The sequence below is a fragment of the Tamandua tetradactyla genome, chromosome 13 (genome assembly GCF_023851605.1).
Source record: "Tamandua tetradactyla isolate mTamTet1 chromosome 13, mTamTet1.pri, whole genome shotgun sequence".
Classification (NCBI taxonomy): domain Eukaryota; kingdom Metazoa; phylum Chordata; class Mammalia; order Pilosa; family Myrmecophagidae; genus Tamandua; species Tamandua tetradactyla.
Window position 1 is genome coordinate 50,614,870 of NC_135339.1, and position 26,918 is coordinate 50,641,787.

Sequence of the window (26,918 nt, forward strand, 5' to 3'; positions counted from 1 at the left end):
CCCTTTCAGAGCAGGGACCCCCACTCCTCGGGTTTATCAATCAAGAGCTTAAGTTGGTATATGGCTCTGTGTATCTCCATGTGCCTATATGCCTTCTGTTCTTGGGGTCCAGCACTTTTTCACCTATGTTTTGTGCTGTCCAACTCAAAAATCCTCTGTTGTTTTGTTGTTGTTGTTGTTGTTTTCCATTAGCCCTGCCCCTCTCTGCCAGGGCAAAATTTCTTAGTACCTTTAAGTGCTTATTTCAGGTTTACCCGGGCTAGGGGTCTATTTTCAGTAGTCAGAATTTGTTAATTAATTCAGCATTGGAGCTTGGTTGAGCTAAACCCTTGCCACTAGTAAAGTCTGTCTCCTTTCCCCTTGGAGAACCAGCCTGCCAAGACTGTGGGGGAGGGGCACTGGTCTCTGTGGCTTGGGGACTCACAGTTCTGTGTGGGGTCTCAGCCATTCCACCTGGTCCAGATTGGTGTATGCTGTGTGTCTGGTGCTGTTGTTCTATACTGTTCCTGGCTATTTACTAGCTGCTCTGGAGAACAAAATAAATTCCACACCTCACTCAGCCACCCACAATTGTTTTTTGCATGATGATCTTGATTAGATCATCCCCATAAAGATGGGACAAACCCAACTGTGGGTATTAACATTGGATTAGAGGGAAATGTGACTCCACGCATTCCAGGTGGGTCTTGATTAGTTTACTGGAATTCTTTAAAAGAGGAAACATTTTGGAGAACTCACGAGAACCACAAGAGCCCATGGATATGAAGAAGGAAAACACACCTGGGGGTGCTTCATGAAATAAGAAGCCTGGAGAGAAAGCTAGCAGACATCGCCATGTTCACCATGCGTCTTTCCAGTTGAGAGAGAGAAAATCTGAACTTCATCGGCCTTTCTTGAGTGAAGGTAACCTTTTGTTGGTGTCTTAATTTGCATATTTTTATAGACTTGCTTTAACTGGGACATTTTCATGGCCTTAAAACTGTAAACTTGCAATTTAATAAATCTCCCCTTTTAAAAGCTGTTCTGTTTCTGGTATATTGCATTCAGGCAGCTAGCAAACTAGAACACTGATGTATTTTCCCATTTCTTCTAGGTTATCTAGTTTGCTGGCATATAATTGTGCATAATATTTTTATATTTTTTACTGTTGCAAGTTCAGTAAGATATCACTATTTTTCCTGTGTGATACTTGTTATTTGCATATTTTTTTAGTCAGTGCAGCTGAAGGTTGGTCAATTTTATTAATTTTTTTCAAAAAATTGATTTTTTTGTTTTTTCTGACAATTATTTTACTTTTCTAGTCTCAATTTTATTTATCTCCACTCTAATCTTAACAATTTCCTTTCTTATGCTAACTTAGTTTTAGTTTATTGTTGTATTTCTAATTCCAGAAGATGTAAAATTAGGTTAATTCAAAATCTTTCTTATATTTTAATATCAACATTTATATGGCCATATATTTCCCTCTGAGCATTTTCTTCACTACTTCTACTAAGTTTTCGTATGTTGTCTCTCTAAGCATTCTCTAATTCCTTCATAATTTCTTCTTTAACCATTGGTTCGAGTGTGCTGTTTAATTTCCATATATCTCTAAATTTTCCCATTTTCCTTCTGTTATTTAATTTCTAGCTTCATTCCACTCTGTTTAGAAGTTATTTTTTATGATTTCAATATTTTAAAATGTATTAAGATCTCTCTTCTGCTCTTACATATGGTTTATCCCAGAGTATGATGTGTGCATACTTGAAAATAATATATATCCTGCTGCTCCTGTGTGAAGTGCTTTTCTAAATGTCAGTTAGATCTAATTATTTTATACTGTTTTCCAGGTCTTCTATTTTCCAGTTGACTTTCTATTTAAATATCCTATCCAGTACTAAAATTGGTGTATCGAAATTTCCAACTGTTAGTGTAGAACTTCTTTCTTTCTCCAATTCTGTCAATGTTTATTTCATATATTTTGGTGCTCTGCTGTTAGGAACACTGTTAAATCTTCATGTTGAAATGACCCCTCTACTGATATATGATAACATTCTTCTTCTCTTATAACAGTTTTTTACTTAGTCTGTCTGATATTCTTTTTGTTTACTATTGTATATTTTTTATCCTTTCACTTCCAACCTGTTTGTACCTATAGATCTAGAAGATGGGTCTTGCATAAAAAGCATATAGTTGGGTCATGTTTCTTTATCCATTCCACCAATCTGTCTTTTGATTGGAGGATTTAGTTCATTTACATTGAAGGAAATTACTGATAAGGTAAGATTTACTCCCACTATTTTGGTAATTTTGGGGGGGGGTAAGTTTCATACTTTTTTCCCCACCTGTCCCCCCCCACCACCACTTCTGGCTTCCTTTTTGTTTAGGTGATGGTTTTTTGTTTTCTTTTTCTTTTTTTTTTTATTGTGAAGAATAACATATACAAAAAGGCAATAAATTTCAAAGCACACTACAACAATTAGTTGAAGAACAGACTTCAGAATTTGTTATGGGTTACAACTCCACAATTTTAGGTTTTTCCTTCTAGCTGCTCCAAGACACTGGAGACTAAAAGAAATATCAATATAATGATTCAGAAATCATACTTATTTGTTAAATCCTATCTTCTTTGTTATAACTTCACCTTCTCCTTTGATCTTTCTCCCAATCTCTAGGGGTATTTGAGTTATGCCATTCTAACTTTTTCAAGTTGGAAAGGAGGTGATGTTTTATAATAAGCCATTTGGATCACTTTTTCTTTCCGTTTGTGTCAATTTTTTGTTAAGTTTTTTTTTTTTAATTTACCATGGGGATTATATTAAGCATCCTAAATCTATTACAGTTTAGTTTGTGTTGATCCAAACTTGACTTCAATAGTCTACAATACACCTATATCTTTCTGTCCCATCTTTTTATGCTGTTTCTGTCAGAAATTACACCTTTATGAACTGTGTGCCCAGTAAGAATGATTTATGCTTGTTTTCTATGCATTTGAATTTTAAGCCTTATAAGAAGCACAAGACAACATTACAAACGATAAATAATTCTGGCACTTATATTTACCCATATTGTTATTTACACTGGAGATCTTTACTTCTTCATCCAGCCTCAAGATACTGTCCTGTGTCCTTTCAACATGGAGGATTCCCTTTAGTCCTTTCTGTAAGGAAAGTCTAGTAGTAATCAACTGTTCTAGTTTGCTAGATGCCAGAATGCAATATACCAGAAACAGAATGGCTTTTAAAAGGGGGAATTTAATCAGTTGCTAGTTTACAGTTCCAAGGCCGAGAAAATGTCCCAATTAAAACAAGTCTATAGAAATGTCCAATCTAAGGCAACCAGGGAAAGATACCTCAGTTCAAGAAGGCCGATGAAGTTTAGGGTTTCTCTCTCAAGTGAGAAGGCACATAGTGAACAGTTTCTCTCTCATCTGGAAAGGCACATGGTGAACACAGTCAGGGTTCCTCTCTCATCTGGAAGGGCATGTGGCAAACACGGCATCATCTGCTAGCTTCTTCCCCTGGCTTCCTGTTTCATGAAGCTTCCCAGGAGTTATTTTCCTTCTTCATCTCCTAATGTCGCTGGCTGGTAGTCTCTGCTTCTCGTGGCTATGTCATTCTGCTCTGCTCTCTCTGAATCTCTCATTCTCCAAAATGCTTCCTCGTTTATAGGACTTCAGAAACTTGTCAAGACCCACCCGAATGGGTGGAGACATGGCCTCTACCTAATCCAGCTTAATAATCACTCTTGATTAAATCATTCTAGGGACATTATCTAATTACAGTTTCAAAGATACAATACTGCATAGGGATGAGAAGAAATGGCTGCCTTTATAAAATGGGATTAGGATTAAAACATGGCTTTTCTAGGGTACATACATCATTTCAAACCAGCACATCAACTCTCTCCCTCAGTTTCTGTTTGCCTTGAAATGTCTTAATTCCTCCTCATTTTTGATGGACAGCTTGGTTAGATATATTATTCTCAGGTAACAGACTGTTTTATTTTTATTTAATTCAGCACTTTAAATATGTCTTCCTGGCAGTTTGGCGTTCCTCAAAAAGCTGAATATAGAATTGCCATATATGACCCAGCAATACCATTGCTAGGTATCTACTCAAAGGACTTAAGGGCAAAGACACAAACGTATATTTGCACACCAATGTTTATAGCAGCATTATTTACAATTGCAAGGAGATGGAAACAGCCAAAATGTCCATCAACAGATGAGTGGCTAAACAAACTGTGGTATATACATATGATGGAATATTATGCAGCTTTAAGACAGAATAAACTTATGAAGTATGTAACAACATGGATGGACCTTGAGAACATTATGCTGAGTGACACTAGCCAAAAACTAAAGGACAAATACTGTATGGTCCCACTGATGTGAACTGACATTAGAGAATAAACTTGGAATATGTCATTGGTAACAGAGACCATCAGGAGTTAGAAACAGGGTAAGATAATGGGTAATTGGAGCTGAAGGGATGCAGACTGTGCAACAGGACTGGATACAAAAACTCAGAAATGGACAGCACAGTACTACCTAACTGTAATATGATTATGTTAAAACACTGAATGAAGCTGCATGTAAGAATAATAGAGGGAGGAGGGCTGCGGACATAAATGAAACCAGAAAGAAAGATAGATGTTAAAGATTGAGATGGTATAATCTAGGAATGCCTAGAGTGTATAATAATAGTGAAATGTACAAGGTACAATTTTAAAAATGTTTTTGCATGAGGAAGAACAAAGGAATGTCATTATTGCAGGGTACTGAAAATAGATGGTAATTAATATTTTAAAATGTCACCTTCTGTGTGAGACTAAAGCAAAAAATGTTTATTTGTTAACAAAATTTATATTTTGACTAGTGCATTTCCTAATATAACTTATGTAGATAGTTTGATTGAACGCCATAAGTACTTGGAATCTCAGGTAGGACATGAGATTTTGCTGGCTTGTCCAGAGTGATGCCCTGATGAATCCCAGAGTGATTTGATCAGTGAGTGGAAAAGCATCTGCAAAGCCCCCTTCTGGGAGTGGTGAGAACGAAGAGAAATCCAACTTCCCCAAGTTGAATTCTTGATATTCTCACAAGCAGTGTGGACAACCAAAGCTATAGGCAGAGCCCCCAGTCTTGGGGTTTGTTCATATGAAATTTAACCCCGCAAAGGATAGGTCAAGTCTACTTAAAATTTAGGCCTAAGAGTCACCCCCAAGAGAGCCTCTTTTGTTGCTCAGATGTGGCCCCTCTCTCCAGCCAACACAACGAGCAGTCTCACCATCCTACCCTTCTCTACGTGGGACATGACTCCCAGGGGTGTGGACCTTCCTGGCAACGTGGGACAGAGATCCTGGAATGAACAGAGACTCAACATCAAGGGATTGAGAAAAACCCTAGAATGAGCTGAGATTTAGCATCAAGGGATTGAGAAAACCTTCTCGACCAAAAGGGGGAAGAGGGAAATGAGACAAAGTGTCAATGGCTGAGAGATTCCAAACAGAGTTGAGAGGTTATCCTGGAGGTTATTCTTATGCATCAAGTAGATATCATCTTGTTATTCAAGATGCAATGGAGAGGCTGGAGGGAACTACTTGAAAATGTAGAGCTGTGTTCCAGTGCCATGTTTCTTGAGGATGACTGAATAATGATACAGCTGTCACAATGTGACTGTGTGATTGTGAAAACCTTGTGTCTGATGCTCCTTTTATCTACCTTGTCAACAAAGGAGTAGAATATATGGAATAAAAATAAATAATAGGGGGAACAAATGCTAAAATAAATTTAGTTTAAATGCTAGTGATCAATGAAAGCAAGCGGTAAGGGGTATGGTAGGTATAATCTTTTTTTTTTTTCTTTCCTGTGTTTGTTTTATTTCTTTTTCTATTGTCTTTTTATTTCTTTTTCTGAATTAATGCAAATGTTCTAAGAAATGATGAATATGCAACTAAGTGATGATATTGTGAATTACTGATTATGTATGTTGTTTTATTTTATTTTTTTAATTAATAAATTAATTTTTAAAAAAATGCATGACAATGTTCACAGCAGCTTTATTCAGAATAGTTCAAAATCGGATACAACCCAAGTGTGCAGTAATGGATATGGACAATAGCAGAAGGATCTGAAGACATTGTGTTGAACTGAAGAAGGCTGTCGCCAAAGAGCACACGGTCTATCACCCCATTTGTATGGAGTGCAGGAAGAGGTGGCACTAAGCCATAGCGTTAGCAATCAGGCTAATGATGGTTACGTCTAGGGGCTGAAGTATTGACTGGACACAGGTACAATGGAGCCTCCCAGGGTAATGGAAATGCTCTTTGTCTTGATTAAGTTATAGATATATTTGCAAAAATTCATTGCTTTTTTACCCTGAAGATCGATATCTTTTGTATTTGTTATGCTACGATTTTGAAAGATTCTTAAAGAGACAGCCTGGCTGTTTTAACTTTCTGGTTGTTTGGATTCTACCTGCATGAAAGGAATGAAACAGAGTTTACCGAGAACCTACTGAGTGCTAACCATGGGGCAAATCATTTTCATTAATTAATTTCAAATAAAATTTGTATAAGTAAAAAAATATATATATGTCTTCCCACTGCTGCCTGGCTTTCATGGTTTCTATTGAGAAATCGATGTTAATCTTATTAAGAATTGCTTATATGTTACATGTGGATTCTCTGTTGCTGTTTTTAAGATTCTGTCTTTCTGGAAATTCCTATCATAATGTGTCTCAGTGTAAATTTGCTTGGGTCTAGCCTGCTTTCAGTTCATTAAGCATCTCTGAGTTGTATATATCTTTCATCAGATTTCGGAAGTTTTCTGCCATTATTTCTTCAAATATTTTTCCTGACCCCTTATCTTTCTCTTCTCCTTCTGGACTCCTCTACTGCATATAGTGATATGCTTGATGGTGTCCTTGGATTCTGTTCAATTTTGTTTTTCATTCTTTTTTCTTTCTTCTCCTCAACCTGGACAATTTCAATTGTCTTGTCTTCAAAATTCACTGATCCTTTCTCCTGCCTCCTCCAGTCTCCTATTGAACTATTCTGTCGAATTTTTCACTTATCATAATTTTAAATTTCAGAATTTCCATTTGGTTCTTCTTTATACTTTATATGTCATCTCTGAAGTTCTCATTTTGCTCATATATTTTCCTGATTTCCTTTAGTTCTTTGTCCATGTTTTCTTTTAGTTCATTGATCCTCTTTATCTTCTAAGATCTCCAATTAGTAATTCCAGAAACTGCACATCCTTCAAATAATTTCCCATCAAATTTTTTTTCCTTTGACTTAATTATTTCCTGTGTCCTTGTATGTTTTATTAATTTTTTGTTGAGAACTGAACATCCTGAGTATTATGTTGTGGTCACTTTGGAAATCTAGTTCTCCCAATCAGCCTGCCAGAAGGAAGTGGGTAGGGAAGAAAGAAAAAGAGAGGGCTAAAAAAAACACTCACTAAAAAGAAAGAAAAAAAGGAAAAAAAATAATGAAATGCACTGTCTCTCTCATTCTGGAGTGCCAGGGGGGACTCCAGAAGCTGCTACTGTCAAGTTTTTAAATAAAATGTTTTATCTATCTAATTTCTCTAGTGCCTAGTACACATAATAAGGGGCTCAATAGCATTTGCTGAATGAATACATAATATGGAATTTGCAAACTAGTTCATGAACACTACATAGGCTTAGCCTGGAGGTTCCATTTAAAAAATAAAAAAAGACACTCTAGCAGGAATCATTAAATATTTGAAGGGTGACTGTACAAAAGAATTGACTTGTTCTTTGCAACGCTAAAGAATAAAATTAGGATCACGAACATGACAAAGAAATGCACTGTGCTTCAACACAGAGAACCTTCTAAAAATTAATATTCTTAGTAGGTTGCCTTGAGGATATCGAGCTCCTTGTCAGCAAAACAATTCAAGCAGTAGCTAAAGCACAATCTATCAGGTGTTTATATCCTCTAAAAATAAGGAAGCAGACACTTAGCTTTAGGGTTGTTTGTGTTTTGTTTTGTTTTATTGACATTTTGCTCATTTCTAACCTAGAAGCACTTCCTGAACTGATGGTATCCATGGTAGAATCTGTCTTCTGGTAACATAAGTAAAACTTGTCTGTGATGGTTTGAATCTTTTGCGGACCCCAGAAAAGCCATGGTCCTTTAATCCTCATTCAATATTGCTAGGTGGGAGCTTTTTAATTGTTCCCATGGAGATGTAATCTACCCAATTGTGGGTGGTAACTTTTGATTAGATGGGTTCCATGAAGATGTGTCTCCACCCATTCAAGGTGGGGTTGCTTACCGGAGCCCTTTAAGAGAGAACCATTTTCGAAAAAGCTTAAAAGCCATAAGAACCATGAGAGTCTAGACAGCCAGAGATCTCTGGAGAAGGAAAAGCACTGGAGAAGCTCCCCAGGGGAGCTTTGTGAAAGAAGAATCCTGGAGAAAAAGCTAGCAGATGGTGCCATATTCACCATGTGCCTTTCCAGTTGAGAGAGAAACCCTGAACGTCATCGGCCTTCAGGAACCAAGATATTCTTTCCATGGATGACTTAGATTGGACATTTCTATAGCCTTGCTTTAATTTGGACATTTTCACATTTGAACTTACAAATTAATAAATTCCCCCTTTTAAAAACCATTCCATTTCTGGTGTATCACATTCCAGAAGTTTGCAAACTAGAATATACCCAGGGTAACTGTCTTTTTTTCTATATGGTGTTATGATGTTTCAATTAAATAGTAACTAAATCAAAAGACTGTTTATCCGTAGTGTTCTAAGAGCAAAATAATCTTGGTTCCTCATTAAAACATATAACTATTATTTTACTCTAAATTTTTTCTTTCATACAGTATAGTTCTCAGTTATTTTATCTACAAGTCCAATTTTGAAAGTTAATCATTCTCCTGTGCTTCACAGTATTACTTTGCTTCTGATTAAATATCACAAAGATGGACATCATCACCTGCTTACATGTTCAATTATTGTGCTAGTTACCATATATATTTATCTACCAAAAAGTTTTGCTTTATTGGTCTTTAGATAACAATTAGTTGTAGAACAGATTTCTGAGTTTGGTATGGGTTACAATTCCACAATTTTAGGAACATATTCAGTTCCAAATTTTAAATGTTTAAATTTGTGTGGAGTTAGAGACAAGCAGAATGAAATATTTTTTAAAAATGTATCCAACATATAATTCAAATTAAAACAAAATTAAAGGAATCAGTATACTGATATTTCTTTTAGTCTCTAGTAACTTAGGGTAGCTAGAAATAAAAACCTAGAATTGTGAAATTGAAATCCATATCAAACTCTGAAATCTGTTCTCCAACTAATCGTTGCAATGTATTTTGAAATTTATTGCTTTGTTATATGTATGTTATTTTCCACAAAAAAAAGAAAAAAATTAGAGAAGATAGGATTTAACAAATTAATGATTGCTGAATGATATTCCTTTTGGTCTCCAGTATTTTGGAGCAGCTAGAAGAAAAAATGAAAAATCGTGGAATTGTAACCCATGCCAAACTGTAAAATCTGTTGTATAACCTCCTTTAAAATGTACTGGGAAAAGTATTGTTTTGCATATATGTTATTTTTCACAATTAAAAAAAGCCAAAAAAAAAAAAGAAATTAAAGGCTAAATTCTAAGTTAAATTTAATGTGTTAAGCTTACTCTCAAACTAACTTCAGTAGTTTAGAAGCACGGCTTGTAGCCTGGCATCCTAAGGTAAACTTCTCTTAATTTCAGGAAAGACCTGCTGAAAACCCAGACAGTCACATGGGTTTCCCTCTTTATTCCTTCAGCCACAGAAATAAGAAGTGCAAGAAAGGCTGACAGGGCAAATTTTGGAGGTAAGTAGGCCATGTAAGTATACATGATTTCTTCCTGAAGGCATAAAGAATTACAACTAGCAGCAACAGAATGAAGGAAAAATAAGACCCTTTATGACAAGCCGTAAAGAGAAAAAGGTATACCACTTTGAGGGGACCTGAGTAAGGCTTTAAAAGTTAAAGCTTTTTCACAAAACAGACAAGCATGGCTATCTAAACAGCATAAAAAGTTCTGGGACCACCTGCATCAGAATCACTTGAGGCCCTTGTTAAAGAATTGGGTTCTTGCTGGGTCCCACCTAAAACCTAATGAATCAAAAGAGTGCTCCAAAGATACTGCATTCTTAACAAACTTCCCAAGTAATTTTACACACTGAAGTTTAAGAATCATTGTAACAGGGTTCAAGCAATTACCAATTTCGGAGGCAAGTAAGGTAAGCCATGTACAATGTGCAGGAACTCCCTAAGGACAAACTCTCAGCATAGCCAACAGAGTTTCTAGGAAGAAATAAGCAACCTGGATAAGGGCTACCCTTCCCTCTGACTTTCTCCAAATGATTTCACTCTTTTCCAAAGCCTTCCCACAACACATGAAATACGAAATGTATCAGAAAGCCAAGTTAAACATTTCATGTACTTAAAACTAAAAAAAAGATTGCCTGTCTGTAAAAATTCCTTAAAACAATAAAAGTTGCAAATATTTTAATCTTCTTCAATAGCTTCTCCTTCTAGCTTTTTCTCAAATTTGCTTTTCGGTCAAACCTGCAAAACTTTGTAAAATTATATATCACTAACCGCTATGGGTTAAATTATGTTCCCCCAAAAGATATGTCTGAAGATGTAATTAATTAAAATGAGGCCAAACTGTAATAGGGTGGGCTGTAATTCAATATCACTAGTATCTTTATAAGAAGAGGAAATTCAGACACAAAGACTCGGGAGAAGTCCATGTGAAGACAGAGGCAGATGCATCTTTAAAAGTCAAGGAACATCAAGGATTGCCAGCAACACCAGAAACCAGAAGAGGTAAGGAAGAATTCTCATCTATGTTTCAGATTCAGCAAAGCCCTCCTGACACCTTGATTTCAGACTTCTGGCCTCCAGAACAATGAAACAATAAATTTCTGTTGTTTTAAGCCTCTGGTTTATGATACTTTGTTAAAGTAGCCCTAGAAAACTAAGACACTCTGTCAGAGTCCATTTTAATGCCCATCCAATCCCAGTTACATATTTGCTTACCAATATTCTACTATACAAATTATATAATTTTATTCAGATAGGACACAAAAAGTTCATTCCAGCACCCTCCTTTCTTTAAACCAGTGGATTTAAATGGTTGAGTTGAGGAGGGGGATGTGGTGGTCTTGTAGAATGATTAATATAACATGTGACTCCTCACCATATATGTCACATAATTTTAAAAAGGCATTTAGAATACTAACTCATTTAACCCTCACGACAATCCTATAAAACAGGTATTTTTACTGCCATCCCCAGTATTCAAACAGGGTAAAAAACTTGTCCATAATTACACAGCTAGTTAGCTGATTCAAACCCAGGCAGGTGAACTCCAGAAACAGAACATTTAACCATTACACTATACTGTAGTTTGAATACGCCACAGAGGATTTAACTATTTTACTCCTTAATCCACTAAAACTTGCCTGGCCATCCCAAACACCTGGAGAAACTTTCTAAAAATGCAATCAGCATGCCAAAAGCAGCTGATTTTGGGGATGGGGGGGAGGGGGCAGGCAGTGGGGGAGGTGGATTCAGATCTCATTGTTTTAATTACGCTTTTAGGCCCAACTCTGCAAGTAAAATCATTACCCTTCCCCCTATGTGGAACATGACATCCAGGGGTGAAAGTCTCCCTGGCAACATGGGATATGACTCCCAGGGACAAACCTGACCCTGGCACCGTGAATCAAGAATGCCTTCCTGATGGAAAAGAATTGTAACAAATAAGGTAGCAGTGGCTGAGAGTTCAAACAGAGGCTACTCTGGAGGCTATTCTTCCACAAACTTCAGCTAGATATTGCTATTTATCATAGTTTGCTAAACCCAATCAAAACCATTTCTGCTAACCCTAAAGAACACCTGTGGCTCTATCTGAAATTCTACAAAATTTCCAAGCACTATGATTACTTTCCAGAAACCCACAACCTCCAGATGGGTTCCTAGGCCAGATAAGTCCTGAAACCCAGAGGGGCCAGCCTCTCTAGAACATCAACTAGTCCCATCCCCCTATCCCATATTAGCAACAGCCTTCTCCAATATGAAAAAGTTAGAATGAGCATAGCCCGAATACACCTAAAGTTTGGGAGAAAGATCAAAGGAGAAGGTGGAGTTATAAAACAGAACATAAGATTTAATAAATGAGTATGACTGCTGAATCATTATATTGATATTTCTTTTAGTCTCCAGTATCTTGGAGCAGCTAGAAAGAAGAATCCTAAATTATGGAACTGTAACTCATACCAAACTCTGAAATCTGTTCTATAACTAATTGCTGCAGTATACTTTGAAATTTACTACCTTTTTGTGTATATGTTATTTTTCACAATAAAAAGTATAAATACATTTTTTAATGGGGGAAAAATAAATAAATAAATATGCTTTTAGGTGATTTGAAGTATACCAAAGGCTAGGAACTACCGTACTAGACTATTAGTTCACCAAAGTGGAGCAATGGCAGCCTTTGAAAAATAACTCATAGTTTGGAAGTTAAAGTCTTAACTCTAGTTCATTTATTAAGTAGAATTTTCTTATTACCCTATTCTCTCTCCTACCCTAAAGAAATTGGGAGAAAAAAAATCACATCTAGAATTTGCTAAAGAAAAAATAAAAATAAGAGCTGTTGGTCTGTACCATTTACATGTACGAAACTTAAAGATCAGTGATGTTCAGCATGATTACTCTGAGACAAAGTTAGATCTTTACTGAATGAAATATTCAAGGTAGAATTTAGAGTTGAAAGGGATAGGGATATTTCTACCTCTGGCAAGCCTCTCATTTTACAGACGGAAAAAAAAATCCTGTTTTTTAAGCATCCTCTTTAACTCAGTTCACATTTATAATATTTAGCCAGCAAATATTTAAGGTTTACTACAGTGTGTGCAAGAGAACTGTGTAATATAGTATCACCGTATATTACAGTTGGAAGGAACTCTGAAGATCATTTAGTTCAATCTCCTAATTTATATATTAGGAAAAAGCCCAGAAATTTTCAGTGACTTGCCCAAAGTCACACAATTAATGGCGGAGGCAGCAACCTAGAAAAAGGCCAAATTTCTTATCACTTAAGTCAATAGTATTTTTACTACACCAAAAGTGAAGTTTTGTTCTTAAACTTTTTACTTATAATTAATAGAGTTCAGCCCATTAGCTTTAAATACTAGGAATGAGATTTACAGTGTAATTCTGATTCTTCTATTAATCAGCTATCTGATTTTTGGGTAAATAACTGTAAAATAAAAATAGGGCGGGCCAAGGTGGCTCAGTGGCAGAGTTCTTACCTGCCATGCCGGAGACCCGGGTTCGATTCCCAGTGCCTGCCCGTGCAAAAATAAATAAATAAATAAATAGTACCTTTCCTTGGCCACAGGATTATTTTAAAAATTAAAAACAAAATAAAATGTGAAAAATAATTCTGGAAAAATAAGAAATTACAAAGAATTAAGATATACTTTTTATTTTTTTCTAGAGGCAAATAGGTACTGGTTGTTAAATCTTTGTACATGCTGTCCCAAACAGTCTGAATTAGAAAGGTTCGAAAATTATTACTCTAGGTTCACTCTCTACATAACTCACTTACAATATTAAATTAATACTACCTTGATGGACCATTTCTAGCAAATAAAATATTTCTCTGATGATTGTATTGTCTGTTTTCTAAAGGGTATTAAAGGATTGGATAAAGTGATCCCTGAAGTTTCCTTCACTTTAAGTATCTCTGATTTTTCAGTAAAACACAATCACTCCCCAAGTAAAACTTTTAGTCAAAAGCCATATGCTAAATAAAGTGTGACATTTAAATAACAGTAATGTACCAATGTTGGTTCCTTGGCTGTGACAAATGTACCACAATAATATAACATTAATCACTGGATAAAATGGGTGAGGGGTATGTGAGAATTCTCTGTACTAGCTCTGCAATTTTTCTGTAAACTTTAAACTAAAAATTTTAAGTTTATTTAAAAAAAATAGATAACTCTAGAAGCATGAGGAAAGATGCTCAGCTTCACTAGCTATTAAGGAAATGCAAATCAAAACCACAATGAGATATTATCTCACACCTATTAGAATAGCCGCTATTAAACAGGCAACTACAAATGTTGGAGAAGATGTAGGGAAATTGGAACACTTACTCACTGCTGGTGGTATGTAAAATGGTATAGCTGATGTGGAGGATGGTTTGGTGGTTCTTCAGAAAGTTAATTATAGAGTTGCCTTATGACCCAACAACCCTGCTACTCCAGATATACCCAGAAGATCAGAAAACAGGAACACAAATAGACATTTGGACACCAATGTTCACTGTAGTGTTATTCACAATTGCCAAAAGACAGAGGCAACCCAAGTGTCCATCAACAGATGAATAGATAAACAAAATGTGATATATACATATGATAGAATAATACGCAGCACTAAGAAGGAATAAAGTCCTGAGGCTTGCAAAAACATGGATAAATCTTGAGGACATTATGTTAAGTGAAATAAAGCAGGCACAAAAAAGACAAATATTTTATGATCTCACTGATATGAACAAATTATTATATGTAAACTCACAGACACAAAATACAATATACAGGTTACCAGGATACAGAATGAGGCTAAAGAATGGGGTTAATATGTGCAAAATATTAAGAATGTTGTTTAATATGTGCAGAATACTTAACTAGGTTGAACTTAAACATTTGTAAATGGACAGAGGTGAGGGTAGCACAATATTGTAAGAATAATTAACAGTACTGAATGGTATGTGAGTGAGGTGGAAAGGGGAAGTTTAGAGTTATATATATCACCAGAAGGAGAGTTGAAGGTTAAAACATGAAAATATGTAACATAGGGAAGCTTGTGATAGATAATGTCTGTAATTAACTGTACAAATATTTTAAAAAGCCCTTCATGAACTAGGATAGATGTACAACACTTATTATAAGGAGTTAATAATAAAGGGATTATGGGGGAAAAAACACTCTGCTGGTTTGAATGGATTATGTACACTAGGAAAGCCATGTTTTAATCCTGATTCATCTTGTGGAGGCAGCCATTTCTTTTGATCCCTATTCAGCACTGTAGGTTGGAAACTTGATTAGATGATCTCAATAGAGATGTGGCACACCCAATTGTGGGTATTAACCTTTGATTAGAGGGAGATGTGACTCCACCCATTCTAGGTGGGTTTTGATTAGTTTACTGGAATCCTTTAAAATAGGGGACATTTTGGAGAAAGTGAGAGAGCCACAAGAACCACAAGAGTCCACACAACCAGAGATCTTTGGAGATGAAGAAGGAAAACATCCCTGGGGGAGCGTCTTTAAACAAGAAGCCTGGAGAGAAAGCTAGTAGACGTTGCCATGTTTGCCATGTGCCTTTCCAGTTGAGAGAGAAACCTGAACTTCATCGGCCTTTCTTGAGTGAAGGTAACTTCTTGTTGGTGCCTTAATTTGGACATTTTTAAAGACCTGCTTTAGTTTGGACACTTTCATAGCCTTAGAACTGTAAGCTTGCAACTTAATAAATTCCCCCTTATAAAAACCATTCTGTTTCTGGTATATCACATTCTGGCAACTTGCAAACTAGAACATGTACCTATTGCAAACTATAGATTACAGTTAACAGTAATATTTCAATACTCTTTCATCAACAACAATAAATGAGCCACATCTTGGCTCAATAATATGGGGGAATAAGGGAAGTTTAGGGTTTTCTTTTTTCTTTTATTTTTCTGGAGTAATGAATGTGTTCTAATTTTGATCATGGGGCTTTATAGACAACCACGTGATGATACTGTGAACTGGTGATTATATATTTCAGATGGTTTCTATGCTGTGTGAATATATCTCAATAAAACTGCATTAAAAAAACAGAGGGTGGTACGATGGTGGCTCAGTGGCAAAATTCTCACCTGCCATGCTGGAGACCCAGTGTTCTAGTTTGCTAGCTATCAGAATGCAATATACCAGAAATGAAATGGCTTTTTAAAAAGCGAATTTAATAAGCTGCAAGTTAACAGTTTTTAGGCCATGGAAATGTTTCAATTAAAACAAGTTTAGGATGGGCCACAGTGCCTCAGCAAGCAGTATTCTCACCTGCCATGCCAGAGACCCGAGTTCAATTCCCGGTGCCTGCCCATGCAAAGAAAAGAAAGAAAAAAAAACAACAAACCAGTCTATAGAAATGTCCAACCTAAGGCATCCAGGGAAAGACACCTTGATTCAAGAAGGCCATTGAAGTTCAGGGTTTCTCTCTCCAGTAGAAATACACATGGCAAACACAGTCAGGGTTTCTCTCTTAGCTAGAAGGGCACATGGCAAACACGGCACGATCTGCTAGCTTCTTCTCCAGCTCCCCGGAAGGCATTTTCCTTCATCTTCAAAAGTCAATGGCTGGTGGACTCTCTGCTTTGTGGTTCTGCAGCGTTCTCTGTCATGGCTTTCTTGTGGTTCTGTCGTTATTCTCTGCTCTCTTTGAATCTCTCCCCCTCTTTCTCCAAAATGTTTCCTTTTTTATAGGATTCCAGTAAACTAATAAAGACCCACCTAAGTGGGTGAAGACCCATCCCCACCTATTCCAGTTTAACAACCACACTTGATTGAGTCACATCTCCACAGATATAATCTAACTAAAGTTTTCAACATAAAGTACTGAATAGGGATTAGAAGAAAAGGCTACCTTTACAAAATGGGATTAGGATTAAAACATGGCTTTTCTAGGGTACATAAAACTTTCCAAACTGGCACACCTGGGTTCGATTCCTAGTGTCGGCCCATGCAAAAAAAAAAAAAAAAAAGATAATAGGGTGCATGGGTTGTTCAGTGGTAGAATGCTCGCCCTTCATGTTAGGGGACCCAGGTTCAATTTTCCAGCCATGAAACCAAAAAAAAGAAAAGAAAAAGATAATAAATTTCTTTGCCCATTTGGACAGTTCAGAAAATGTCTACCAAACAAGTAACTCCAAGTTAATATCGGAGTAAAAGTCTTATTTGCTTTGCCCCTAAAAATGCTAATTTAGCTTAGCACTTCAAAATACTATGCTGAATGTTTAAATTATGTTAGTCCCACAAAAATGGAAGTTTCACAATATAAATACTTTCAACTGAACTCATGTTTATATTATCACATCTCTAATCTTCTACCTTAAAACAAACTTTTGAAGGTGAAGTCCTTAAACCAATGCTGGACTTCCAGTGGTTCAGTGCAGATCCCTATGGTGATTTGTTTTGTTTTTAAGGAAATTCTGGATCTGCGGGGATAAAAAGGATCAGACATAGAAAAAAAATACAAAAGGCTCTTGAACCACTGGCTCCCCAATTTAGTATTACCATAATAGGTAGCTTTACAACACTCTAAAGACCTAAGAGGCTCTTACTGTTATTTTAAAGCAATTAATTATACATTCTTTTCAGCATTTCTAAAATTTTAAACATTTCAATTAATATATGTAATGTCCAAAGGAGTTACATGAATGACACAGAAATTAATGCTTCTGCATTTCTTTTTACAGATTCTTGAAGTAACAAAAATATAATATTTAGATCTCAATAGAAACTCCTTTTTTCTCATAAATAATTATACCACACCAGTATTAAAGAATTACTTGCTTGAGAGAACTTAAAAATCTTTGAAAACTTATTAGAAGTTTGTTATTTTTGCCTTTTCTTTATTGAGCTGTTGAACAAGAGGTTTTTTGTGAAACTGGTTTTCGAACTGCAATTTTTCATTTAGTTGCCTTGAAGTAAACACTATGGAACGAACAAAGGAACTGTATCTGAAAGAAGTCCATGATGGTTCAGTCAGGTGAATTATGATTTTGTCAAGTCATGCGAATTCTGGGTGGAAAAAAGGATGTGATTGATTTTGTGCTTTCTGAAAACCTTAAATTAAGAAAAGCTATACATGTTGAAATTTAAAATGCCAGTATCATATTTAACAAAAAGAATATATAATCTCATCAAATTTCTTATTGGAGAGAATAGAGACTGTCCAGATATGAAAAGAAATAAAAGAGACTTAAGTCTTCCCTATTTAGCCCAACAGGGACACTTCAGAAATGAACAATTACAGGGAAAGCTACATGGATCTACATGTTACAGAATATATACTGTGCATTGTGGGCTTTTTTTAAACTTCAATACTTTCTTCCCTACCTCAGTTTAAAGACACCAAATTCTTTTTTCTTTTATTAATTTTTTAATTAAAAAAAATAACAAATGCAAACATTTTTAACTTTTGATCATTCCGTTCTACATATATAATCAGTAATTCACAATATCATCACTTAGTTGCATATTCATCATCATGATCATTTCATAAAGCACTGGCATCAATTCAAAAAAAGAAATAAAAAGACAACAGGAAAAAATTCATGCATACCATACCCCTTACCCCTCCCTTTTATTGATCACTAGCATTTCAATATTTATTTTAGCATTTGTCCCCCCTATTATTTATTTTTATTCCATATGTTCCACTGGTCTGATGACAAGGTAGATGAAAGGAACATCAGACACAAGGTTTTCACAATCATACAGTCACACTGTGAAAGTTATATCATTATACCATCATCTTTAAGAAACATGGCTACTGGAACACAGCACTACATTTTCAGGCAGTTCCCTCCAGCCTCTCCATTACATCTTCAATAACAAGGTGATATCTATTTAGTGCATAAGAGTAACCTCCAGGATAACCTCTCAACTCTGTTTGGAATCTCTCAGCCATCGACACTTTATTTTGTTTCATTTTGCTCTTTTCCTTTTTGGTCTAGAAGTTTTTCTCAATCCCTTGATGCTGAGTCTCAGCTCATTCTAGGATTTCTGTCCCACGTTGCCAGGAAGGTCCACACCCCTGGGAGTCGTGTCCCACGCAGAGAGGGGGAGGGCAGTGAGTTTCCTTGTTGTGTTGGCTGGAGAGAGAGAGGCCCCATCTGGGCAACAAAAGAGGTTCCCTTGGGGGTGACTCTTAGGCCTAAGTTTAAGTATAAAGCCACCAAATTCTTATGATTCATTATGAAAGACACAGATAGATAGTTGCTTGTTCATAAATAACAGTAACTATGTGTTTATAATCCTAACAAGCTTCAGCGGTGTTAAGTGGCCTAAAAAAATACAAGAGTAAATGTCTGTGTTAAAAAATAAAATATTCTAGTTTGAAAACAAATATGAATATACTTGGAGGACCCATTAAAAAAAGATCCTTGAGGAACAAAACCTAACCTGGAAAGAAAAGATATTAAAATAATGTTTTTTTCTCCTTCTCACTGCACAGCTGGTGGAGGTGGAGGTAAGGGTACCCATACAAGCTTTCAAAATTTTTGTAGACAAAGAAGAGGCAAGGATCTAAGGGACACACAAACAAAGGTAGTTGCCCATGTAAAGCTAAAGCAAATCCCTAGGAAGAACTAAAATGGAACTCACTTCATTTGGCAGGGAGGGAAAGCAGAAGATGACCACTAAGGCCCTCCAAAATGAAAATAATTCTATTCTGGACCAAATTTCTATATCTCTGATATAACTTCTACCCTAACTGATGAAGTTCCTGATTGACAGGATTTATCACAGGATAAGTCTTAACAGAACACAACACTTTGTAGTAATGGATATATTCCTGTAAAGTGTTCCTCCCCTCTTAAGTTAAAACAAATCTGAAAATACTTATTTTTAAATTATTTATATTATATAATGGGGTGAGGGACAAGAGTTAAGAGGAGGTTTAGATTTCCTATTTGGTGAAGGTGTATTTATTGGTTTTCTGTATCTTGGGAACAATGAAATTAACTAAAATTGAGAATGCGGATGGACTGTGGACTTTGGGCCCTCTACATGATGTCCGATGAATATAGGTGGCTGAAGGATGCAGTGACAGAAGTAGAATGGTGAACGATGGGGTATACTTATTAACGAAGGCCGTGCTGCTACAAAAAGGAACAATGTGAGGCATACAATGATGTGAATGAACACATGGGACATTTGGTGAGACAAAATAAGCCAGAAATAAAAAAAATAACAACGGTATGGTCACCATTAGAAAATGCTTGTAAGAAAACAGGGGCCTAGATTGTAAGCTTTTAGAGCAGACACATTAAGCCTGGAGTGATGATTATTATTTCCAGATTCTGAGAGGGTGTTTTATATATATAACCTGATATTTAGAGATAAGAACGAAGCCGAACAGGTTGAGGTTAAAGTACTTCAGAACATAGGGGTAAGGAAGACAGTGTCTATATTTTAGAACTACACATGCTCTATGAGACCAATGGAAGAAAGGTTTATTTGATCTGGAACTGAAATTTTTTGTAGCGCATAATCTAATTCAACCTATCTGTATAGCTCATTCGAACAACTGAAACACAGAGAGCACAGAATGAGAATGAGGTCCTTTAATCCAGACGTCTTTAATCCTGTATAGATTATTGCAATGGATGGAAACATCTTACAGTATATTAACCAGATAATCAAAAAGTATTGGCAAAGTCCCCCGAGGGAGGAGAGAAAGACTATGGAACTATTAAACCTTATGTTCTAGTTTGCTAGCTGCCAGAATTCAATATACCAGAAATGGAACAGCTTTTAATAAAGGGGAATTTAATGAGTGGCTAGTTTACAGTTCTAAGTCCGAGAAAATGTCCCAATTAAAACAAGTCTATAGACATGTCCAATTTAAGGCATCCAGGGAAAGATACCTTGGTACAAGAAGGCCGACGACGTTCAACATTTCTCTCTCAGCTGGAAAGGCACGTGGCAAACCTGGTGGTGTCTGCTGGCTTTCTTGTGGCTCTACCAAAAGGGACTCTCTCCCAAATGTTTCCTCTTTTAAAAGATTCCAGTAAGCAACTCCACCTTCAGTGGGTGGAGACACACCTCCATGGAAAGAATCTAATCAAAAGTTACCACCCACAACTGGGTGGGTCACATCTTCATGGAAACAATCAAAATGCTCCCACCCAGCAATACTGAATGAGGATCAAAGGGCATGGCTTTTCTGGGGTCCACCACAGATTCAGACCAGCACACCTTACCATCAGGGAATCCCCTGATACTGTGTCACACTTCATGGACACCTAAATCAATAGACTATGCCCCTCGATCATGAGGCTTACTCTTGTGAAGCTTATGTAAGTAGCACCGAAGCTTAGACTACCTACAGGCATGCCTAAGAGTTCATTCTGGAGGACCTCTGTTGTTGCTCAGATGTGGCCTCAGTCTCTCTAAGTCCAACTCTACAAGTGAAATCATTGTCCGCCCCTCTAGGTAGGACATGACATCCAGGGGTGAAAGTCTCCCTGGCGATGTGGGAAAGGACTCCCATGGATGAATCCAGACCTGGCACTGTGGGATCAACAATTACATCCTGACCAAATGGGAGAAATGAAGTGTAATTAATAAAGTATCAGTAGCAGAGAGAGTTCAGAGCCGAGAGGCAACTCTGGAGGTTGCTCTTATGCAAGCTTCAGGTAGACCTTGCGACCTATCATAACTTGCCAATCCACAACCAGGACCATTCCAGCCAATCCTAAAGAACACCTAGGGCAATTTATAAGATTCCACAAGGGTTCCAGGCACTAGAGTAACTTGCCAAAAACCTACAACCTTCAGATGGGACCCTGGTCCAGATAAGCCCTGAAACATAGCCCAGCCTCTCCAGTACATCAGATAGTTCCATCTCCCTATCCCATATTAGTGACAGATCCTTCCAATATAAAAAACTTAGAATTGCCATAGACCAAACAACGCTAAAGAGAGGGATGGAAAGATCAAAGGTGATGGATTTTATACATAGAAAATAGGGCTTAACAAATGAATATGAATGCTGAATCACTAAATTGATATCTCTGTTAGTCTCCAGTATTTTAGCGCAGCTAGAAGTAAAAACCTAAAATTGTGAAATTGTAATCCATGCCAAAGTCTGAAATATGTTCTACAACTAATTGTGGTGCTGTGCTTGGAAATGTATAGCTTTTTTGTATATATGTTATTGTTCACAAAAAAAAGAAGGAAAAAAAAGTAAATTGTGATGATAAAAAAATATTTAAGCCCTCTAGCCTCCTATATTCTGGAGCAGCTAGATGGAAAAATATGAGAGGATCGTATGGTAGCCCATGACAAACTCTGAGATCTATCCTGTAATCACTTTTTTGAAGGGTGCTTTGAAAACTACTGCTTTTTTTAGTTCTTTGCTTTGTATATGTTATACTATACAATAAAAAAGTTTTTAAAAAATTATTTATGTTATAGATTTTGCCCAGTCAAGGGAAAAAGAAGTAGCAGGGGACAGAGAGGGGAATCAGTGGGAGAGAACAGAGGTATAGGTGAACAGGGATTGTAAGCAAATATACACCTGTACTGGAAACCAGGAATCCTGTTTTCTAATCCCACTTCGGCTAATAGTTAAAGAAACTTTCTTCATTACAGACCGAGCTTCCTTATCTAGGAAATGAACTGAGAATAGGGGCTGTAACCCAAAACAAGAATCCATTCTAGAGCAAGATATCCCCAAAGGGAGACCTCACCAGAACTTTAGTGTCACGAATGGCAGCTGTTCACAAGAAGAATAAAAACTCTTAGGTTTCTGGGGTAAGGGCAATTTCTGGTTATTCAGCCTGGGGATGTGTGGATTTCTTTAAAATCATATTACCTAAGGAACAATAAAGAAAGAGAGTCCATCAAAGTCGCCAATTCAACTTCATGTCAGTGCTTGGTATTGTAGATTCAGAGATAACTCACAATTCCTACCTTTAAGGTGTTCAGAATCCATTGAATGTTTTGGCTAAATGTTAAGAGAAAATCTGAACCTCTCTCTGACCCTGCCCTTTCCCAAGAACAGAAGTAATGGTTCCTAGAGTCCTGACACTCAGATCTCAATCAAGAAGAACTAGGCTTAGAGAAATTAACTTCAGGGCACCTGTCCTAGTTTGCTAGCTGCCAGAATGCAAAATGCCAGAAACAGAATGGCTTTTAATAAGGTAAATTTAATAAGTTACTAGTTTAGAGTTCTGAGGCCAAGAAAATGTCCCAACTAAAACAAGTCTATAGAAATGTCCAATCTAAGGCACCCAGGGAAAGATACCTTGGTTCAAGAAGACCGAGGCAGTTCAGGGTTTCTCTCTCAAGTGAGAAGGCACATGGCAAACACAGTCAGGGCTTCTCTCTCAATTGGAAGGGCACATGATGAACACGGCATCATCTGCTAGCTTTCTTTCCTGGCTTCCTGTTTTATGAAGCTCCCCGGGAGACGTTTCACTTCTTCATCTCTAAAGGTCGCAGGCTCATGGACTCTCTGCTTTGTGGTGCTGCAGCATGCTCTGCTCTCTCCGAATCTCTCTCTCTCTAAAATGTTTCCTCTTTTACAGGACTCCAGAAAACTTACCAAGATCCACCCAAATGGGTGGAGACACGTTGTCACCTAACCCAGCTTGACAACCACTCTTGATTCAATCACATCTCCAGGGAGATGATCTGATTAGTTTCAAACATGCAGTATTGAATAGGGATTATTCTGCTTTTATGAAACGGGATTTAGATTAAAACATGGCTTTTCTAGGGGACATACATCCTTTCAAACCAGCACAGCATCCAAGCTTTTTTTATTTTAAATCCAGTGCCCTAAAACAATTGAATAATGCCACCATATAAGTGTCATCTAGCTTTATTAATAAAAGCCCTATTAGTTTACAAATAAAACAATTTTTAAGTAAGTTCAAAAGTACTGCTTACTACTGATAACATGAAAGCCTCCTTTAATAGGTTTGCCTTGTTATTGTTCAAAAATTGCAATACATATATTGTAGCCTGTACTCAATTTCCAGGGCAGGGACTATTGTCCAAATAATCTCTATTCCTGATGTATGGCACAGAGCAACTATTCAAGATATACAGGTTGAATTTGTGATCTCAGATCTAGTTAGTGATCCTTTCCAGGTCTAAAACTGTCTATACCTGGCACAATATATGGCCAAGATAGACAAAATGAGAAAAAAAAAAACAAAAAAACGATACGGTCTTACAAATATATAATAAACTTGACTCAGTCTGAGATCTTTTGGAATGCTGACACTATAACCTTTAACTATGTATCCAACTACTTTATATTTTGTCCTATGAGCGATGCAAAATTAAGATTCCTTAATCTTAAACAACTGTATAATTTAATTTCTACAAACAGCAGCAGAAAAAAGAGAGTAAAGAAAGAGGAATGGAAATATTAAAGTCAGAAAACTTTAATTACAATGAAAAAAGAATATAAAGTAGAGAGAGGAATATGAAATATTAGTTACAACCAGAAAATATGCACACTACTTGTATGGCCTTGTAAAACATTAGGTGCAGAACTTTTTTCTTTCACTTCTGGTTATAATCAAGATCTATGAAAAGGGAGAAGAAACCATAAAAAAGAGAACTCTGAAATGCAGGAGTTACATATTGGGAATACTTTCCTAATTGGCTAGAAATTTTTAAAAAGGGGAGGTATTATAATCTGACTCAAGGAAAACTGCAGTATATCAATTAAAATCAGTATTTTCTGCTACTTTGTGTGAAACAAAACTCCATTCGGAAACCTGCAATGTCTAGTACCATAATATAATTTCAAGTATATCATGTTAAATCACAAATCAAAAAGTAAGAAGTTGCTGAAAAAAGTAAGGACTTACTTGGGAGAATTAAGAGAGAGGGATTTCCAAGATAAGGTCAGTGCAATTTAGCTTCCGTGGCTGGGATCAAGATCTAAACTCCAAACTGACTACATACTAGTAAAAGCCACTGAAAGTATTCATTAAGCACTATACTATACAATCGCTTTTAATTTCAAAAATCTCCAAGCTATTTGAATGGACTTAGACTCCACGCAAATAGCTTTACAAAGTGGCTTCTCTTTTACAACCACTCCCGTACACACATACCGCCTCCAACTCACCCACCCGAATCCTGTGGCACAACGAAGAAACGGGCTGGAGAAGGCTGTCTGCTTTTCTGGCTGTAGACAGAACACTACTAGTACGCTGACGGACATAGCTAGAAACCAGGTATGAATGGCAGGTATAGCTCCAGCTGACAGGAGGACAGAAAAACTCTTCCCCGCAGAGTTCTCTAGACAGCACAACGGAGATCGGGTTCCTTTTCCCGCGGTGGCAAACGAAAGCTAAGTCCTGACGCTTCCCGGCCCTGGCCCCGCGCCCGCCCAGAGCCCCCGCGCAGCCCGAGCTATACCTGGCGAAGAAGTCTGCGAAGCCACCGCTCCGTCGAACCCGGGCCGAGGCCACCGCGAGACCCTGCTCCGGGGCGGGCGGGGGCAGCGGCGGCGCCGTCGAGGGCAGGTGGTCGCGGGCGCTCTGGCAGCGGCTCACCTCGAATGTGTTCCGAGAGTTCAAGTGAACGTCGCAGAAGCCGAAGCGCGGCTCCGAGCCCCCGCTAGTCCTCGCGGCCGAAGCGGCTGGAGGCGCGCCCTCCACAGGATCCCTGACGCCGGCTCCCGGCTGCTCCAGGTCCTCGCAGCTGCCGCCGCTTACCGGACTGCCTCCCGAGCCGCTGTCCGCACCCTCGGGCTCTTCGGTGTCCGGGGTGGCTAGGCAGCAGCTCCGCAGCGGGTCCTCGAGCGGCGCGGCCCAGTCGGACCGGCTGCCCGTGCCATCCGAGCCCTCGTCGCCAGGCCCTTCCAGGCGGAGACGGCCGCAGGAGCGGCGGCGACGCGGCTCCCGGCCACTGACTGGGAGCAGCCCGCGGGCCTCCTCCAGGTCGCGACAGTCCCGGGCCGGCAGGAAGCCAGAGTCCCCGTTGGCCATGCCACCATGCCGTGGCGCGTGGACATCCGCCGCCGTCTCTGCGCTGCGGTACTTGGAGCCCGAACCCCGCGGACAGGCGTCCAAGCGTGAGGCTGCCGAGTGTGGCGGGGCGCGGGCCTGGCCGGCGGGGGACGGACAGTAGCGAAGACCTGGCTCCAGCTGCCCCCCGGCCGCCGTGAGGTAACGCTGAAGGAGCTGCCGAGGAGGCGTCTCCTCCTCTTCCTCCCCTTCCTCCGGCGGTTCCACAGAGCCGACGCCTCCGCCAAAGCCGCCCGTGGCCCGAATCATCTGCCCGTCCTGGCCCACGGGGTCCAGCGCCGGCATAGGGAACAACTTGGGGTTTCTTTCCGAACAAGCTCCGGCATCCTCCGGACCCATCATCTGGACGACTGCTGACCACAGCCTTGGGAGGCGGCGGAGGACGCCCTGGCGCAGACTCTGCCCCAGAATCGCTCTGGGTGCTGGGGCCACGGCGGCCACCGCCGCAACGTTCCCAGACCCACCCCTCCCACCCAGGGTTTCGGACAGTTGCGGGAGTACGGGCACGCGCCTGGATTCGCGCACGCGCAAAAGCCCTACTGGGCAAAGCCCAACCTGGAGAGTCCGCGAACCATAGAGACGGTAGCTAGAGAGACCCGCTCCATAATACTCTCAGGCGGCCAACCTGGGATCCGCCATCTGGATGGTGGAGGCTGTTTGGCTGACTCCAAGCCTGAAAATTCTTACAGAAGCGGGTGTTGTTTGCTTAGGAAAAATGGACTTGACATAATTTATGAGAGTAGAATGCAGGGTTGTTAGATGCGGTTAAGTCCTTCCAGCTCTAATTGGTCAACTGTTAATTTTACGATTTTACGTACCTCTTTATCCTCGTTATCATATTTCAGGGCTTCATCACCTCATGCCAACACCCTCCCTTCTCCACTTCATCTTACACGCAGCTACCAAAGTCATCTTTCTTATCTAGCACCACCGTTCTGCTTATCTCTGTTATCAGCTAATGAAGGAGAGGAAAGGGACTATGATAGAGGGCAACCTGAGATGGACTAAAATGGGATGTTGACAATTGAATAGAAAAGGGGTATGTTTAAGGTA

The 26,918-nt window shown here is 38.4% G+C and overlaps 1 protein-coding gene across 3 annotated transcripts in view; it reads right to left on the reverse strand.

Moving 5' to 3' along the window:
• The window catches only part of TBC1D12 (TBC1 domain family member 12), a 213,578-nt gene extending 187,261 nt beyond the window's left edge, over nucleotides 1-26,317 (reverse strand). Inside the window, exon 1 of one of the 3 annotated variants that reach the window (XM_077125385.1) lies at nucleotides 25,255-26,317. In XM_077125385.1, the coding sequence (XP_076981500.1) occupies nucleotides 25,255-26,207 (953 nt within the window). In that variant the 5' untranslated portion in view covers nucleotides 26,208-26,317. The remainder of the gene's footprint in view (nucleotides 1-25,254) is intronic. The other 2 variants (XM_077125396.1, XM_077125395.1) reach the window with 2 other exon arrangements.
• Between the last annotated feature and the right edge of the window lie 601 nt (nucleotides 26,318-26,918).